Consider the following 17085-nt stretch of genomic DNA (forward strand, 5'->3'; position numbering starts at 1 on the left):
GCCGTGACGCTGATGCGGGACCCGGGGGGCGGCGGGCGGTGCCAGGAGGTGCGCGGCGGTCCCAGCGCTGTGACCCCCTGAACGAGGAAAGCGAGAAGCACGCGGACTTCCCAGTAAGCACGTAACTCAAGGTCTTTCTGAAACACCGACGGCTTTCAGAATCTCACCTAACTTGTAAGCGCCTTTAAACGTGCAGCCACCGAAGCGGGGCACGAGGCGATGCGTGGGGGCGGCGGCGGGCGCACGTTGGCTGCCCTGCACGGGTTCACCCCTCGCCAGCGTGGGGGAATGGCGGGAGGACCATCGGTACGTGGGGTTCTGAGAGCGGTTTTAAATAGCTCAGTGTACAGTTTGGGCACAGAATTATGCAAAATGAGTCAAATGGAAAATAAAGTTAGCAGTGTTTCTGCGTGAGTAAGGGCCCTGGCCGGTGACAAAACTGAAAACGCTGCCTTGATTCCCAAACAGGTCCACTTTGTGTCTCACCATTTCCTTTCTCCTGCCCAACCTGCCGGCTCCAAAAAATAACTTGGAAGCGCAGTGTTGGGGTGGCAGGAGGGAGGGCCGCAGCCTGGCCGTCGGGGCTGTGGTGTTTCAGGACGGTGCTGCTCACCATCGCACGGCCAACACGCACTGCACAAACCCTTCCTAGCAGAAGGCCCGATCCCACTTTGTCCAGTGGCAACAGGACGCATGGAATGCATGGACAGAATTCAGCGTTGTGTTAAAATCGAGGGAAGACGCTGACAGTGTGATGAGGAATATGTAAATTTTTAACAGACTTCAAAAAGCCGGGACATGGTTCCCTCCTTCCCCCTGAAATGTATTTTGATAATTTCCAAGCAGACAGCAAAGAGAAGGAAATTATTTCAATCCTTTTGGGGAGAATGTGACATTCTGGCTTCTTGAAGCCTGCGAAGAGGTTTATAAACTTAAAAAATGAAAAAGACGAATTTAATCTTTCCAGACTTGTCAAACTTGTCTCAATTAATTTTTGATGACATAATTAGAACTTCCCACTTTAATGGGTGCTTTTTGAGTTTACTTTTCAAAAGATTTTATTTCTGAAGACTGAGAGGAAAGGAGGGCTCTGCAGTGGGAACGGAGCAGGAAGGAGGGGAGGACTGTAGGTTACAGTGCTGATTCAGAGCTCTCCGTTAAAGCCAAAAGAGATGAACTCATTTTTTTTCCTCCCTTGAGGAATCAAACAAGAAACAGGAAGTCATTGATTCAAAGCAAGATCATTCACTCCGCAATTGTAAACAGTGTATTATGTGCCTGTAAATATTTCCAGAACCCATTGGCTTTTTGGAAAGTATGAAGTAAATTATTATAATCTCTAACAAACTTCCCACAATAAAAAACAGTTATTCTCGAACTTTTTATCTGCAGTGTTTGTACAGTGGAATATTAATTAGCTTGGACATAGAGAAATGGCTTGGCTGAACACACTGTTCGCTGCCAGAAATCCATCCACTCACATGTTTTGTCTGTTGAAACACAAACATTTTTAACTCCACCCTGTAATATTGCACCCTATGAAAAAGCAAAAATTCCTTCCCTACTATATCCACTTGTATTTTCACCACCACAAGCACTGAAATTTCCTACTGTTAACCAGATGTTGGCTGAGTTCATCTCTGTTTTGTGTAACTGTCATTAGTCAAAAAGTGCTGTAAAAATAATCCTACATAGACAGTCTAATAGGAAATCATCATTCTTCATCGCCTGGGAGACCAGACCATCTGCCCCAGTCCACGCCTGAAACTTCTGCTCCTTTTGTAACGTAGGGGAAACTGCTGCTTGGAAGTGTCCCCATGCACGTGAGGAGTCTACGTAAGGAGGGAGGATCAGGGACAGTACAAGGGAGGAACCTGCTTCCCCACAGTCCTAGGAAGTCCAAGCTGAAAGTAATGGGTGAAATGGTACAGACACCAATCACCTAGATGGCTTGCAGCTGACTAAGTGCTTCTGTGCTTAAAGTTTAGAATTTGGGTGTTGTAGGATCAGTTCAGGAAGCTGTTTTAATAACATGCTTAAATCCCAGCAATTCCACGGGGATTCCTGAACTCCAGAGTAGGAATTCCTGAATAGGGATGGTTGTAACTTCAGTGCTTAACAACTTGGAACACAGCCTGCAAACCAAGAGAAAGAGAGGGTAAAAAGTAGAGCAGATATCTTCAGACAAACGGCTACGGTGAAAAATGTTCCTATTTTTTCTTCTAACTTAGATGTAGAATAAAAGTAACAAAGAAAATAGTGCATAGGAAAGGAAAGAAGAGTTGAGAGAGTTTTTCACCTGCTTAACTATGGTACTGAACCTGCAGGAAAGAACCAAAAAGTACTATCAGTGTATCACAGAAAAGGCTACTTGCTTTTCTGTGTCAGCATCACGTTTTCACTGACGCTGGTGACCAACATGAAGCATAACCACACCACTGATGTATATTTGTTTTTCTGTTGCCTTCCACTGAGATATTTCTGAGATAAATTGACTTCTCCTAGGAATCCAAGTGTTATTTCCAAAGCCAAGCCTACATGTTCAGATCCCTGCAATGGCTAGTGCTTTCACCCACAAGGAAGCACTCTGGGCTGAGTGGTTGAGTTCAGCCCTCCTCTTACTCCATTAAGCTGTCTGCAAATTGCAGGAATACAACAGAGCCCAGTCCTTCTGCTTGCACAGAGGTGATTTTCTTGGCTTCTCAGACATAAGCCATGACGAGCCAGCTCTCGTCTTGAATAATTTTTCCAGCCACGCTTGTCCAAAAGGGCACAGAGCTTAAATCTCTGAGTAGTTAAATGTAAATAAAAGCATGGGTTTGAACTTGAAACGCAGATGAACCAAGATGTTCTGAGATCTGTTACATCTGTTGCAGATCTAATGTGAAGATACTGTTTTCCTTGGAAGGACCCATTTAGTGACCATTTGCTCACCTGCCTTTGTATCTAGAACCTGGAACCATAAATTCAACCTTCTCATGTGTATCTCATCAAGGAGATTAAATATTCAAGGCAATCTGAATAAGCATAAGGATTTTAAAACTCTTCTAATAACAGCATAAAAACAGATGTGGTACTAATTCATACACACTTACACCTATATAAAGCATTTTCTTAGCAAAAGTTCAGTTCTCCACAAGTCTCACTATGCAAGAAGGGATATATACAGTAAGATAAGGTTATCATTCTTGGCACTTCACTGCTTATGATAAAGAAAACATATTGCAGACCTGAAATAAATGAAGAAATTATATTAAGGTAAACCTAAATATTACCAACATAGATTTCAGAAGTCTTCCCTTTACAATAAGAGCATTTGTAAGCTAATGTACTTTCACTGTTTGATGGAGCTGTATATGCACAGTAGCATTCTTGAGATTTATATAAAATAGGTTGGTAGGTTTGTTTTCATAAGTCAGATGTTAAATACAGACTCAATCTGAGGTGTTTTTTTTTTTTTCCTCCTCTTCTTTTTCCAGGATAAATATGGCTGATCTTTCAGAGCCAGAAGGTACAGTAAACTGGAAGGAAAGATGTTTAACTCTGGAGTCGCAGCTAATGAAATTTCGTCTCCAAGCAAGTAAGATCAGAGAACTGTTAGCAGAAAAGGTAGGTCTCACCATATGAATTTTAACACTGTATGAATAACTTTATTTGATGAAGAGAGCTCATCACTGTTCGTGGTTTGAGATTAAAACTAAGAATCTTATTCAGGAAGAAGAAAAAAAAGCAGTTAAAAATGCATGAAAATAGGTGTGTTTTAATGCTGTAAAAGAATTTCACACCCTGTATTTGCTAGCAAAAATGTTCGTTTTTAGATAAGAAACCCTGGCAAATCTCATGCAGAGAAAAGCATGTATCCAGTAATCAACTGTACAACATTAAAGTTAATATTTAGAACACCTTCCTATGAATTTAAGATCTAATTTAGGACAGAAAAACAAACTCTTGGGAAAAAAATCTAGAAGTGTTGTTTTACATAGCATTTCTTACCAAATCCTATAATTCGCCAGACTTGTGTATCACATAAGATATGTTCAACTATGGCGAGTCTAGGGCTTGGAAGCTGGAAAGTATTACATAGTTGAATATTAATAATATTTTTTTAAATCATAGAATGGCTTGGGTTGGAAGGGACCTCAAGGATCATCAAGCTCCAGTCCCCCTGCGACAGACAGGGCCATCAGGCCATCAACCTCCATATCTAATCCTAGACCAGTTTATTGTTTAAATGCATATTTTATTTTGAAACAGAGAAACATTTGAATTGTCATGTTCAAATATATGGATCCAGCCACCTACTGCAAGTGAACCCAGATTTGAAATACTAAAAAAAAGCATGATTGTATTTGCCAGGTAACACTTCCAGCGGAACAAGGCAATTAAAAATAGAAGGGACAGAACATTTCAGATAGTCTTTCAAGTTGTATTATTGCTATTACTGACTTCAATGAATTTCTAGTTAAAAATAATTTGTTTGAAATTACTCTATTTTTCCCAGACCTATATTTTCTGTCAACTGTTCCCCTCCCACCTCTTCCCAAATAAAATTCAGTTCCTTTTAGCACATTAGAGGGAAAATACTTTTATTTTGAATAGCTTTCTATGTTTAAGTTAGCGCTTCTCTTTCATGAACTCATCTGTTCTCCTTTTGAAGCCATAAATTGATTTAGCATCCAACAGCTTCCTCTGAATTGTTCTAATTTTACTATATTTTGGAGGGCACAGGAACTAATAGGATTCAAACAGGGAAAACATGTCTTTGTATATATTTTAAGAACCATGAATAATATCTACGTACATTTGCTGTTCCTTTCCTAATAAAATGTTTGAGATTCTGTTTACTTTGACAGCTAAATTGAACATGAGGTATGTTTTCATGGAGGTATCTATCACAGTTCCGGCATTTGGTCGAAGTCCTTTAGATTTTGATGTTATGCTTCATTTTTTCTTTTACTGATCGATCACTGAAACTTGTAAGAACTTTCTTGTCAGTCATTCTGGTCAGGAAGATTCTGTTATACTGAATAACAAAACGCTATCAAAGAGCTGTGTTTCTGCACTGCATAGTGGCCCATTACTGAATGTCTGTGATTATGTTGGGCAACATATGCCATGCAGATCTCCACCGATAGCCTCGCATCACTGTACTAAATAACCAATCCCTACTGTTGCTGAGACAGTTCACTGGAAGTACATTTCCTCCCACCCCGGGGCTGTTTGTTTCTTTTAAGGACTTTATGAAATACAGATGATATAAAACACAACTCCCTTATCTGCAGACTGGGTGATTCCCTTAAAGAACTTCAGTAGCTCTGTAACATAACAGTCCTCCTGGAGGGTGGCCACTTTGACTCTTCCTTAGTCTATCATCATTTACCCACACGCCCCCTAATTTTGCTCCTGCAGTTTCCGTTAAATTCTTCACTACAGACTTAGAGATCAGTAGTTGGTTCAACTGTATCATCCAGTTATTGACCGAATATCATTTGGTCCTGGCAATATGTTACTGTTAATTTTATCTTTTCGTGCCCTTCTTTCTTCTGCAAAGTAGAAAACTTCAACTTGAGATGGAAAAAACTGGGAGAAAGAAATTCAGTATTTTCTGGATCAGAGTTCTTTACATTAAGAAGTTCTTTTTAAATAAAACGATCATTAAAATTTACAGCAGTGTAAAACGTTTATGTAATAATATTGAGCAGTGCTGGAATTGAATTTTAGAGTTAGTACTCCAAATACATCTACGTTGGCATACCTTATTGAACAGGTATTGCATAATATTGGGTTTTGAAAGAGTGACCAGCTGTGCAAATGCTTTGAGATGTCATCTTAAAAGAAAAGAAAAAAAAGGAAAACTTCTTGTCTCCTTCATTCCACTTACCAAGGTGTGATCATGAACACACATCAAAGAGTATAATGCTCTCTGCTGAAACACTGAACAGATCATTGGATGTTGTGCAGTTGGGGCAGTTACAATGATATATGTATATTCTGCCACTTTACCCCATTTTGGATCACTACCATTTGGGGTAGAAATCAAAGATTAGATGTGACTTTTCTAGGGACTTTCCAGCTGCCATAACTGCCATGCTTTATGCAGCTGCTGCTGATTATAATTTTGGCAACCAAAAAGTTAAGATTCATCAACTGCACTTCACAAAACCATCTGTGTTTAAAAGCAGAAAGAGATTTTAGAAGTAACCTTTGAATTACTTCTCTTTGCCTTTCACTTCTTTCCTTTATGGTTTGCATTTCCAGGCTCTTCACTACTAGAAGTGTCCCCTTCAATTAAAATAAATACATGCTTAATCGTATCATTTCAGAAATCATACTTTAAAAAATAAACAGAAGACAAGGGATAAAATCACAGATTTTCAGCACTGTGCCTGAAAAAAAAAGCAGTCAAAGGAAATTACTGATTCTCTCTCATCTGTGAAAAAGATTACTCCAAAGTAGAAAAAAAAACTCTTAAGAACTTGTCATCTACTGTGCCCTTGTTTTACTTTGCCTCAACTTTTTTGGAATGTTTACAAAAGGCAAAGTGTTTCCTGGGGGTGAAAATGAGAGAAATATTTTCCAGTTAAGATCATGGGTCCAGGAAGTATTTAGTTGGGATAATTTAATATATTGCAGTCCAGAACAAAGCATTAACAGATTTCATTAAAAAAAAAAGACCTTTTTCCTCATTTTGTCGCCGTTTCTTTTTAATAAGAATCTTTCATTCATAAACTGAAACTCATTTGGGATGTGCATCAAACTGATTGGTCAGAACTCAGCAAGATGAGACTGCATCCATCAGCAGATCTATTAATTCTGTGCTACTGAAAATCATATTGGGGTTTCATTTGTAATGACCTGCTGGTTATTTTTCACACATTTTTATTTTTAAAATTCCAAAGTATACAAACAATTCTCAGTGTCTGTAAAGGGAAAAGTATATTCACACTATTTTGATGTTATACTGCATGGAATTGTTACTCAAAAATATATCTTGAAAATAGGTAAGTGAGTAATGAGAAACTGATTGGCCAATATATGATGGGCATCCTGGTATTAGTGACAGCAGAAGAACGCAGCTGATGTCAGTCCTTACAGCTACCCGTTATGTTTATTACCTGTTATAGAATGAAACAAGTTCTATTTTGCAAAGCACACGAAAATTCAGACAATTACTCTGATTAACATAGGCTCAATGTGGTTTTGTTTACAATCATGTCCATGCTATGAAATGTGTACTAAAACATTGAACAATAGCACCAGAGAATCGTCTACTTCGAAACAGCAAGATAAATCATAGTCCCATACTATGACAGATATAAAACCCTCATGGGTATTGAATTATGTAATTTATGTAATTGTTGCAGAAAACAGAGTGAGAGTGGTATTGTGTCACTATAGGAAGGTAATATAAATCAATTAGAGGGGTAATTCTCCCAGCCTTCTTCTTCTGCATGTATTTGAGATATCTTCTCGAGACAGTGAATCAGGAAGATGAGTTCAAATTGTTATATTGCAACGTGTTTGTCACTTGTCAAGAACTATTATTGCAATTTTCCTTATGTGTTCTATAATTCAGTCTAAAACTAGGTTTTAATAAGGGTCTGCTTAAATCTACCCTTCTTTAGTATTTGAGCCTGTGGCCTATGAGCTTTCGTAAATATATTTGGGCTATGAATTAATTGATATACTTTTCTTATATACTCAAAATCAAATATTTTTGCAAAGTTATTTTCTTTAGTGGCTCTTCTGCAAATAAATGTTTGATCGATGTGGGAAGACTTCACTATATTTTTTATAATAGATATGTTATAGTTTAGGAAAACTATTTACTGTTCTTTTGTTTTTGGAGGAGTTTTGTTTTGTTTTGTTTTTTTAAAGCAAGTACTTTTACTTAAACTTCAGTGTTTAATGAGTTTGAGAAATTCCTATTGCAATTATTTCAGCACTATGGCTATCAGAACTACAATCATGTAATAAACTCAGGATAAAACAGAGGAGCAGAGGAATACACAATGTTTTCACAGAACTAATCCATTCACTGTTGTTTATCTGCTTGGGTTTTTTATTTGTTTTCATTTTGCCAAGAAAAGAGTCTATGTTTATAAATCTAACATGCAAAGAAAGAGACCTTGTTGGAGTTTTAAGCAGAAGCTGCTGTTGTAAGTGGGAGAGGTCTTTAAAGGAATTTAAGGAATGATGTAGAAAGTATCCCTAATACACCAAATTTAGGATGTCTGTGGAACTGAGTTTTAAGTAGAAGCCTTTATTTTAATGCAGCTCAAGTCTTACGCATATGAAGAGCTTACTAAGAAACATTTACTGAATAAAAAATCATACAGTTCAGCTGCAAATTTAACTCCTAGCTAGTATTTCATGTCAGAAAAACTTGCTGTCCCTCATTCTTGTCACAGTGAGTACTTTTTTTACCTTACGTACATACGTAACATGTAAAGATAATGCTTTTCCTATCACCAGGATCACCTTGGTAGGAGAACTACATAGCTGTGTTAAATTTGCTGGTGGGCAGCCTGCACTGATTTCTTTTTCCATTAGACAACGTAAGGGCTGACTATGGCACTATCCCAAATGTTGCATTATAGAGTAATAGTCAACATTCACATGAATGTTTCCAAGTTTGTTTCCTTTCTGAGGATTGTTATTTTGTGCTTTGAATGACTGGCAGCAAACATATATAATTAAGATAGAGGATTATTCTCATATATGAATCGATTTGTTTGTTTGTTTGTTTGTTTTTATGTGCTTTGTTACCTGTGGCAGGACATTGTAAAGATTACTGGTTTTGGAGGTAAAATCCATAATGCGTTTGACTTGCTCAGTGACTGTCAGTGTGAAAATCGTGAAAAGAACAACAACTATTTGCACTTAGAGAATTATAAAGGGTAAAGCGAAGGGGAGCGGAGTATCATAGCACAAAAATTATCCAAATCAAGGTAATTTTGCAGTATTTCAGTTGCTCTTTAAAACAAACAAACAAACAAACAAAACACTTGCCAAGGAAAATAATTCAGGCAAACAAGATCTGAATGTACACCTGGGTTGAGCCTCAGCTTCAGTCTGAGGGTTTTTAGAGCAGCTGCTCCAGTGCATCCCTCGCTAACCTGGTTGCTGGTGCTCACCTTGAGCTCCACTTGGCACCTCTAGTGTCCAGAGACATTTCCACCCTCGTTTACTAGGGAGGACAGGAAATTCTGTGGAAAGGATTGGAAGCAGTCCATCCAAATCCTGTTTCTACACTGTGAGACTGAGTTTTTGTGTTGCCGTGTGCCCTGGTGTGAGGGTGCATGGGTTTCTGAGCTGTCAGGATCTAGCGAGTTGGCCCTTTAAGCTGCAAAAGTGTCATCTTGTGTGTGTTGCCTGTAGGCAGCTGGCTGTGGAGGAGGCAGTCCCAGAACTTCACCTGTGTTGTGGGTGAGCTGCAGAGTCAAGGCCTTTGCCAGTTTTTAAGTTAGTTGATTCCCAGAGACCAGAAGAAAGCTCTTAGGGTGAAAGTAACTGAGTCAGCTGAAGTAGTAAACTCCCTGCTGACCTCCATGGCCCACTTTTTGCTGCTGATGACATAAACCAGTGTATAAAGGGAGTGCAAGAATGCTAGCTGGACCTCTGTTCTCACTAGACTCCATTCAAGTAAGCTCCAACCCATTTGTATGCACAAGGGAATTGGGCAGTGAAGTGTGTTCTCCCAGGGTGGACTGATGTTGGTTTGTATGACTTAATAATTACATCTAATAGTTGAAGAAAATAAAAGTTAAAAAGTTTGTATGGTAAGAGTCTTAGTTTATTTTATGCCCCTTTAATGCCCATACTTTTCCCATTATAACCATTTTTATTCTTTGTCTGTTATTATGCTATGCCTTTTTATAACAGCTTTTTTGTTTGTTTGTTTGTTTCACTGGTTTTGTATGTCTTAAGCCTGTATACTTTCTAAGGAGGGTGAAGATGGAGTGGAGGGGGGAAGGGAAAGGAGACATCAGGAAGCAATAAATCAGTTATAATTGTTCTCCTAGGAGCCAGGCTGTCTAATGGTGTGAAAAAACACAGCCCTAGCTGGGAGGACAGAGAATGAATACCTTTCAGCTGGTGGTACAGAAATAGGAGCATTGGTGCTGTTCCAGCTCACCTGAGATGGGGAAATTGATGGATGTTATGGAAGCTGTGATAGCGGTCAGGCATGGTGTAGACCTTAACCCATCTCAGATTCCTTTACCATTTCACTTCAAGAAGCGAAAAGACTTTTTTTTCTCAGTTTTTCTGAAGGGAACTTTTCTTTGTACTTACAAATTATGCATTTAATTTTCATTCCCTCAGAAAGTATTTTCAGGCTTTAAATATCTGTTGTCATGTCTTCAAACTGCATTATGCTTCCTTCCTTACATTTCTGGAATCACTTGCTCCTGTAGCATCCGTGTTCTCTAGGTGTCCTGTACACTTTAATTTCATAAGTGAATTCTGTTTCAGTCAAGTCAGGTATTCAACTTCTCAGACTTTGACAAGCAGACTTCTGACTGGTACCTTTTATTTGAAGGCTGTAACCTCTCTCTCAGGCAGTGGTGTGGAAAAAAAAGCCTTCTATTTTAGATATTTATGTTCTGGCTCTGATCACACCTTACAGTTCAGTAGAAGTAGCAGAATTTCCCCAATTGCAGTACAACAATCAAAAGAAAACAAAGCAGCCTTGCTATACGCTTGAAAAAAACAGGCTTTGATATATTTCTGTTACAGTTTTAAGAGACTTCTTTTTCTCTACCCACTACCATGTACCTTGATCCATTCTTCCACCTTGATAAAACACTGCCTGCACTTCTTTCACGACTTTGAGTGTTGTGGTGTTGTCTACTTCTGCTCAAGTGCAGATCTACATATTTGCATATCTGATTGTACCTCTGCAGCTCAGCTTTCAGGATGAGACCTGAGCTGGAACAGAAGACAGCCAGAAAGCGTGAAGTTTCCTTTTTCCAGGCTTAGGAAAGTCCTGAAAATTATTAGGAAAGGCTGAAGTTGGGAAAATCACCATTTCATTATTCAGTCTCCATTACATGCTGCTCATTTCACCTTCACTGCACTGCCTCCCCAAATGCCATTGCTGAATTTAACTTTTTTGCATCTTTATATTTACTGGCAGCTGTCTGAGACTACTAATTCTGTAAGAGTTCCCTCCCTGGGCTTTTCTGCTCTGTATTTTCAATTTACGTAATTCTAGAATAAATCATTAATTTTACTATAATAAACTTGACTGAAATGTAAAGTATTATTTTTCATATTCACACATTTGGTAAGCACTAGAAAAGCCTTTTGTAGACTGGACTATGATTCTGGGACAGCAAGCCTGCACCATTATGAGATGCCTTCAAAAGAAAAGAATATGAGCATATACATACATCCAACCCCCCTGCCACATGCAGGGCCACCAACCTCCAAATTCAATACTGGATCAGGCTGCCCAGGGCCCCATCCAATCTGGCCTTGAACACCTGCAGGGACGGGGCATCCACAGCCTCTCTGGGCAGCCTGTTCCAGCACCTCACCACTCTCTCTGTAAAGAATTTCCCCCTGACATACAACCTAAATCTCCCCTCCCTCAACTTAAAACCATTTCCCCTTGTCCTGCAGTTATCAACCCTTTCAAAGAGTTGATTCCCCAGGTAGGAAATCTGCAGAGGACACTGCTTTCTTCATGAGAATTCTGGCTTTTTCACCTGATCACTGGCTCAAAAAATGGTAAGATGAGAGGTGAAAAAAATGAGGATACACTGTAAAAGGAGCAGCTTGCAAGCTGCCAGGTTGTGAGCAGTGTGTTTTGCAGTAGTCACAAACTAAGTGAGCATTATGGTAGGATCTGAAGGAAAAGTAAAGCCATAGACTTCATAAAAGTTTTTTCCTTTTCATGCAAGAAGGAGTGACAAACAGTAAAATACCATATGTTATGAACCAGTGAAAAAAATTCCCTATGCTTTATCTGAGTAGCACAAGGAACATTTGAATCTTCTTACAATGTACATTAGCCTATTTTGGGAGATCTGTTAACAAAAACAAGGTTGGGTTTAGAAGGTAGTTCTTCATTTTGGTGACTAAATCTACACACTTGAGAAATGTTTTTCCGAGTTTCAGCTTGTTCTATGGAAAGACTTTTGTGCCAAAGCATTCAATTTTGTCCATTCCTATTTTAAAGTCTACTGTAGTTTGTAAACCTGCCTTATGGAAGTTACACGATACGGAGAAGAGAAATCAATGCCAAAACAGAAAGAATAGTGGTTGAAAACATGGATGGAACATACCCCATTCAGCTTTATAATATATGAGTTGTGGAAGTAGGAGGGACATTTCAGTGTTTTCTTAAGCTAACCCACAAGAAGAGAGGCCCTGTAAAAAGAGCAAGTAGTGCTTCTCAAACAGCTTTATTCTCACTTCTAACTGCAGCCTCTACAGTTTGGACAAAGCATGTCTGTAAACATGAAAACTGAGAGCAATTTCAGCCACTGACAAATCGGTGATTGGTTTTAAGTGGTACTTGTGCTTTTCAGAAAGAAATATGTGAGTTGAAACAGGGGAATAAAGAACTGAAATGGAAAATCTTGGTCACGTGCAGCTGGCAGGCATATTGTTCAAACCATTTATAAGCTTATCAAGCACTACATAAAAAATCAGGTCTTTTCTATCTATAGCTTCTACTAGAAGGCAGTTCCAAAGCCCATTTTAACCAACCTGTAACATTTCCAGCCTCTATTGCTTCATCACCTGTTTATATCTGCATGGTCCTTTGAAAGACAGTTGTAGGTGTCTTTATTCCTCCCTTATTTCCTCTACTTATTTATAGAAGCATCTCCCCATATGACCTCACACACTTATAGACATCATTACTGGTATGAATGTGGCTATTTAGGAAGGCAAAATGCTGCTAAGGCTCATGGTAATAATTTACTCTGATCAAAGCTCTTCTAGTCTAAGGATTTAAAGAGCTATACTGCATAACACTGCTGCTTCCATCCAGTTTAAAGGCCATATATTTCTTCAGTTTTGGTAAGCCCTATGTGGTAGGACTGATAGTTCACTAAATCACAAAATGAACAGATTTACTACTTTTCCTTTTATGTGGAATACTATTTCTCAACTACGAATGGCTTGGGATTTTTTTCAGACAAGGCTGAATAGAAAAGTTGAAATGCAAGAAAAAAAGCAGACTGTGCTGTTTTTGAGTCATGAAAGTTCTGCATTTAATCAACAGACAGGGCGTGTTTCAGGTTCAGAAACATTAGGGTTTAACTCATTTTTAATTTCTGAAAATGGACTTATTAGCATGCTTTGAAAGACTTACAGAGAAGCACTGCTTTTATTTTTCTCTTCTTCCATTGCATTTTTTTAATTTCAAAATGCTATACACTAGGATTCCTAGAAGCTCTTTGCGATGCAAGTATATTGTTTATGATACTAAAGATGAGGAGACTGTATTATGCCTCAATTACAATGTAGTTTTAAAATGTGAATGGGACAAGTAGCTACACTGAAAAATGACTTGGGTAAAAAATCCCTTTTTCTGTTCCTATCAATAACAGGCACTTTCACATGTCAACAAAGAAAGAATTCCTTTTTTTGTTTGTTTCTTTTTTTCTGGTTCGAGTTTTTGTTTGTTTGTTTGTTTTTCTTTGTTTTTTTGCTTATCATGTTTTTAAAATAAAATATTTCCTTCTGAATTACAAAGTAACGGCTGAAAGTACCAGGAATTTTATCCAGGTAGTGCTGTCATTTTTCGACAAGACACATTAAATGAGCAGTGACATATATGAAAAAATGAAAGCACATATACACATACGCCTACAAGTGGAGTGTTTTTTAGTGCAAAAGTAGATTTCATGCATATGAAGTATTAGAGCATCATGCAGATGAACAGAAAATTTCTTTACTTGCACAAAAATGTGCATTGAACATTTCTGAATAGAGCCAAGAAACTTCCAGGTGAACTTTGATAACCAGTCATTGTGTATTTTGCTTTTGTACTGTACAGAATTCCAAGTGACCGCACGTAGAGCTTCAATGACCAGACCTCCAAGGCCGTACACCTCTTAGTTTTTATTGCTGCTATGTTTCTTCAAAGCATTCAGTATTTATTCACATCTGGCATTTCTCTTTTCACTGCTTGAACAAAAATAGCTCAATTTGATCAGTGTCAGATGTAGAGTGGTTGTTTCCTTCCTAAGTTGAAAAACAAATCTGTTTTTAACAATAGATTTTCTTTTCCATAATTCAGATAATGAATGCAGCATGCACTAACACCTTTTCTGAAAGATGCAGGAGAATTTTTACAATTCCAAGGAGAAAATGCAGATTAAAGTGACAGTCTTATCTTCTGTACCTGTATCGATATTGTTCTCTACTAAGTATGTGTGTATTCTTGTTTTTGTGTCTAAGGTATTTAATCTTTACATTTAAACATTTAAAAAGTATAAATCCAGAACCAGTGTAACTTATGACAGGAGACCTTTGAATCTTTAATGAATTTTGGCAAGAGCCTGAGCCAGTCATAGATGGATGTGACACGAATGTTCCTTACCAGAGGTTTGTTGAACTGGAATATTATTTCAAGTTATCCCATTCAAGACATAGAAAATTAAGCTTAAATATACTTTATATGCTAAATGTTACTAATGTCTTGCTGGCCCTATGTGTTTTTCCTGGGAAGCCAACTCTGAGTCTGCTGAGACTATAAACTTTAGTTATTCAAGAAATACCTAGCTTTACAGCTGATACAAATCATTTAATTCTGTTGATACTGATTCTGTTGATACTGGTGATTTGCATAGATGAAAATTAAAAGAAGAATAGAGGTCTAATTCAACAGACCTTTCTGTTTTTCAAATCACTTTCTCTATAAAGTCACTTGGTCATCAATATGCAAGTGGCAATAGGTGGGAGTTCTTTCTTCACATCTGTAGAACATACCAACCTTTGCTTTGAAATGTGGCATGGTTACAATTACCTGCTTTTTTCATCCTGAGGCTCTCTGAAAGAAGTATTTACCTTTTTTATTATTTGAGGCTCCTAAGCTATCTATTTGAAGCTGTCTTCAGAATCACTGGGTAAAGAGATCTTGCTATATTATGCATCTTATTATTGACAGGTTCAAAGCATGGCTTTTGATTTAAATGATGAGCAATTAATCCACTCAGGTATTTTCACCATACCTCGCTCTCTCCCGCCTCCCTCACACACACACAGTAACACTGCTATCACTGCTATGGAACCTTCTGCTAACTTACACAGGCAGATTAAAGGCTACACTTTCTTTGTGAAGAGAAATCATTTCTCTTGGAACTACTTCCAGTTTTTGCCCAACAATTCTGATAACTGTAAGAGTCCTAAAGCACTCCTTTTTTTCTATTTCGTTAGAACAGCAGAAGAGTTACAGATAATGAATTTCATTTGTTATTTTTCTGGCAAAACCATTTTTGTGGTTGGAGATTATGCAGATAGAAAGAAAAAAAATACTTTTTAAGTTTTGTTATTGCAATAGATACTGCAAAGCAAACCCAAATAAGCTCTAAGTAAAGGGAAAATCAGGATTTATTTAGTGATTGCTATGTAGCATCAAATTATTGAAAAGTTAGCCAATAGAACTGTTATGTAAGTGCTCATCGTGGGTAACTGTGTTATTCCATACTTGCTAAACAATACAGCTCGCTTTGTTCCGTTTTGTTTGTACAGGACTCCTAAAATAAGTTGAAGATCCTTTAGAAATGTTCCAAATCAAAGCTCACATGTAATTGTTGCCAGGAAGCTGACTGACGCATCCATACTGTAAGATCGTGCAAGGCTTCTTAGCATAACTTCTTGAAAAAGTTAACTCTTGGAGAAGCAAAAATAAACCTTATTCTTCCATTTTTAATCTCTGAATGCTATCTTTCTTAGTAATCATCCTCTCAGCTACTCTGGCTCCAGTTTTACACTCAGCTTAGCAACAGCTTTATTTCAATTATATTCCTTGTCCCAAAAACTATGTGAACATATAATTATGTTCCAGGACCTGTGCAAGAGTATATATTCCCAGAAAAGGTGCAGCATACAGTTTCACTGTAGAAGCATGGAAAGAACTTTAGGTCTGTCTTGCACTGGACTACCCAGAACTTCAGTTGCTGTGCAGAAGAGCAGTGCTACTGCTTGGGGTTCAGTGGTCATCAGTTATTGTCAGAGAGACTTCTTGTTTTCAGGTTTAAGCTGAGTCTGAGCCAGCTGAGCTGCACTCCCAGTTTTATTTCCATTTATCGCATGTGCTACGTTTCTTATATAACCTTACAGCTGGATTGAAATGTATTTACTGGACATAAATAAATTACCAAGTACTGCCATGGCCATCACCTGCATTTGCTCCAGTATGAAATTTGATGAACAACTTGCTACAATGAATTTCACGTAATAAATATCTGAAGGAGGCTTCTACCATAACATAACCATTATGACAAATTACTATTAACTATCACCGAGTATTTACAATGTTCGTTATTGATATAATACCTGCTCTTCTACTTGGTTTAGCATACTGCTTTTATAGCAGTGGAATTTTAGCTGTCCAAATATTCAGAAATAACACCAATTTTTGAAACCACAACTCACTAAAAAGAAATGTCATAAAAATAATATTAAAGTGAGTTTTGTAAACTAAACTCACATTTGAATATAAAGCCAAAACAGACAGACGAAAAGTAATCCTAGAATTCCAGATTCTGTAAATTAAATTCAAATTTAAAACCTCAACATGAAGTCATACAAATATGGAATTAAATACAAGTGATCAGAGAACAACAATGGAAGCTGATCTCTCTGGGTCTATGCAGACTGCTAGAGCATGAATGACTGGGACAATCATTTCCTTAGTCCTGTTCCTTCCAAACAACTCCTCAGGGACCACTGTGTGTGGTGTAATGTTTGTCACATTTTTGTATCAGCAGTGTTTTGTGGTGTTATAATGTATATTTCAATTCTCGTGCCTTCTGAAAAAGTCCCAGGTCAGTCACAGCTTTTCTAATGTTAATGATGACTCATTTTCTCTTTTTTCTTTTTTTCTTTTCTTTTTTTTTT

At 37.8% G+C, this 17085-nt stretch overlaps 2 protein-coding genes across 11 annotated transcripts in view; one reads left to right on the forward strand and one right to left on the reverse strand.

Annotated features, from left to right (window-relative positions):
- Positions 1-17085, reverse strand: part of THADA (THADA armadillo repeat containing) — a 210189-nt gene that overhangs the window by 153094 nt on the left and 40010 nt on the right. The gene's annotated exons all lie outside the window — the stretch shown is intronic.
- PLEKHH2 (pleckstrin homology, MyTH4 and FERM domain containing H2) overlaps positions 3456-17085 on the forward strand; it is a 48887-nt gene continuing 35257 nt past the window's right edge. The window contains exon 1 of the mRNA XM_031552380.1: positions 3456-3609. Coding sequence (XP_031408240.1) covers positions 3487-3609 — 123 coding nt within the window. The 5' untranslated portion in view covers positions 3456-3486. The remainder of the gene's footprint in view (positions 3610-17085) is intronic.

Source organism: Meleagris gallopavo, chromosome 2 (assembly GCF_000146605.3).
Source record: "Meleagris gallopavo isolate NT-WF06-2002-E0010 breed Aviagen turkey brand Nicholas breeding stock chromosome 2, Turkey_5.1, whole genome shotgun sequence".
In the NCBI taxonomy this organism is placed as follows: domain Eukaryota; kingdom Metazoa; phylum Chordata; class Aves; order Galliformes; family Phasianidae; genus Meleagris; species Meleagris gallopavo.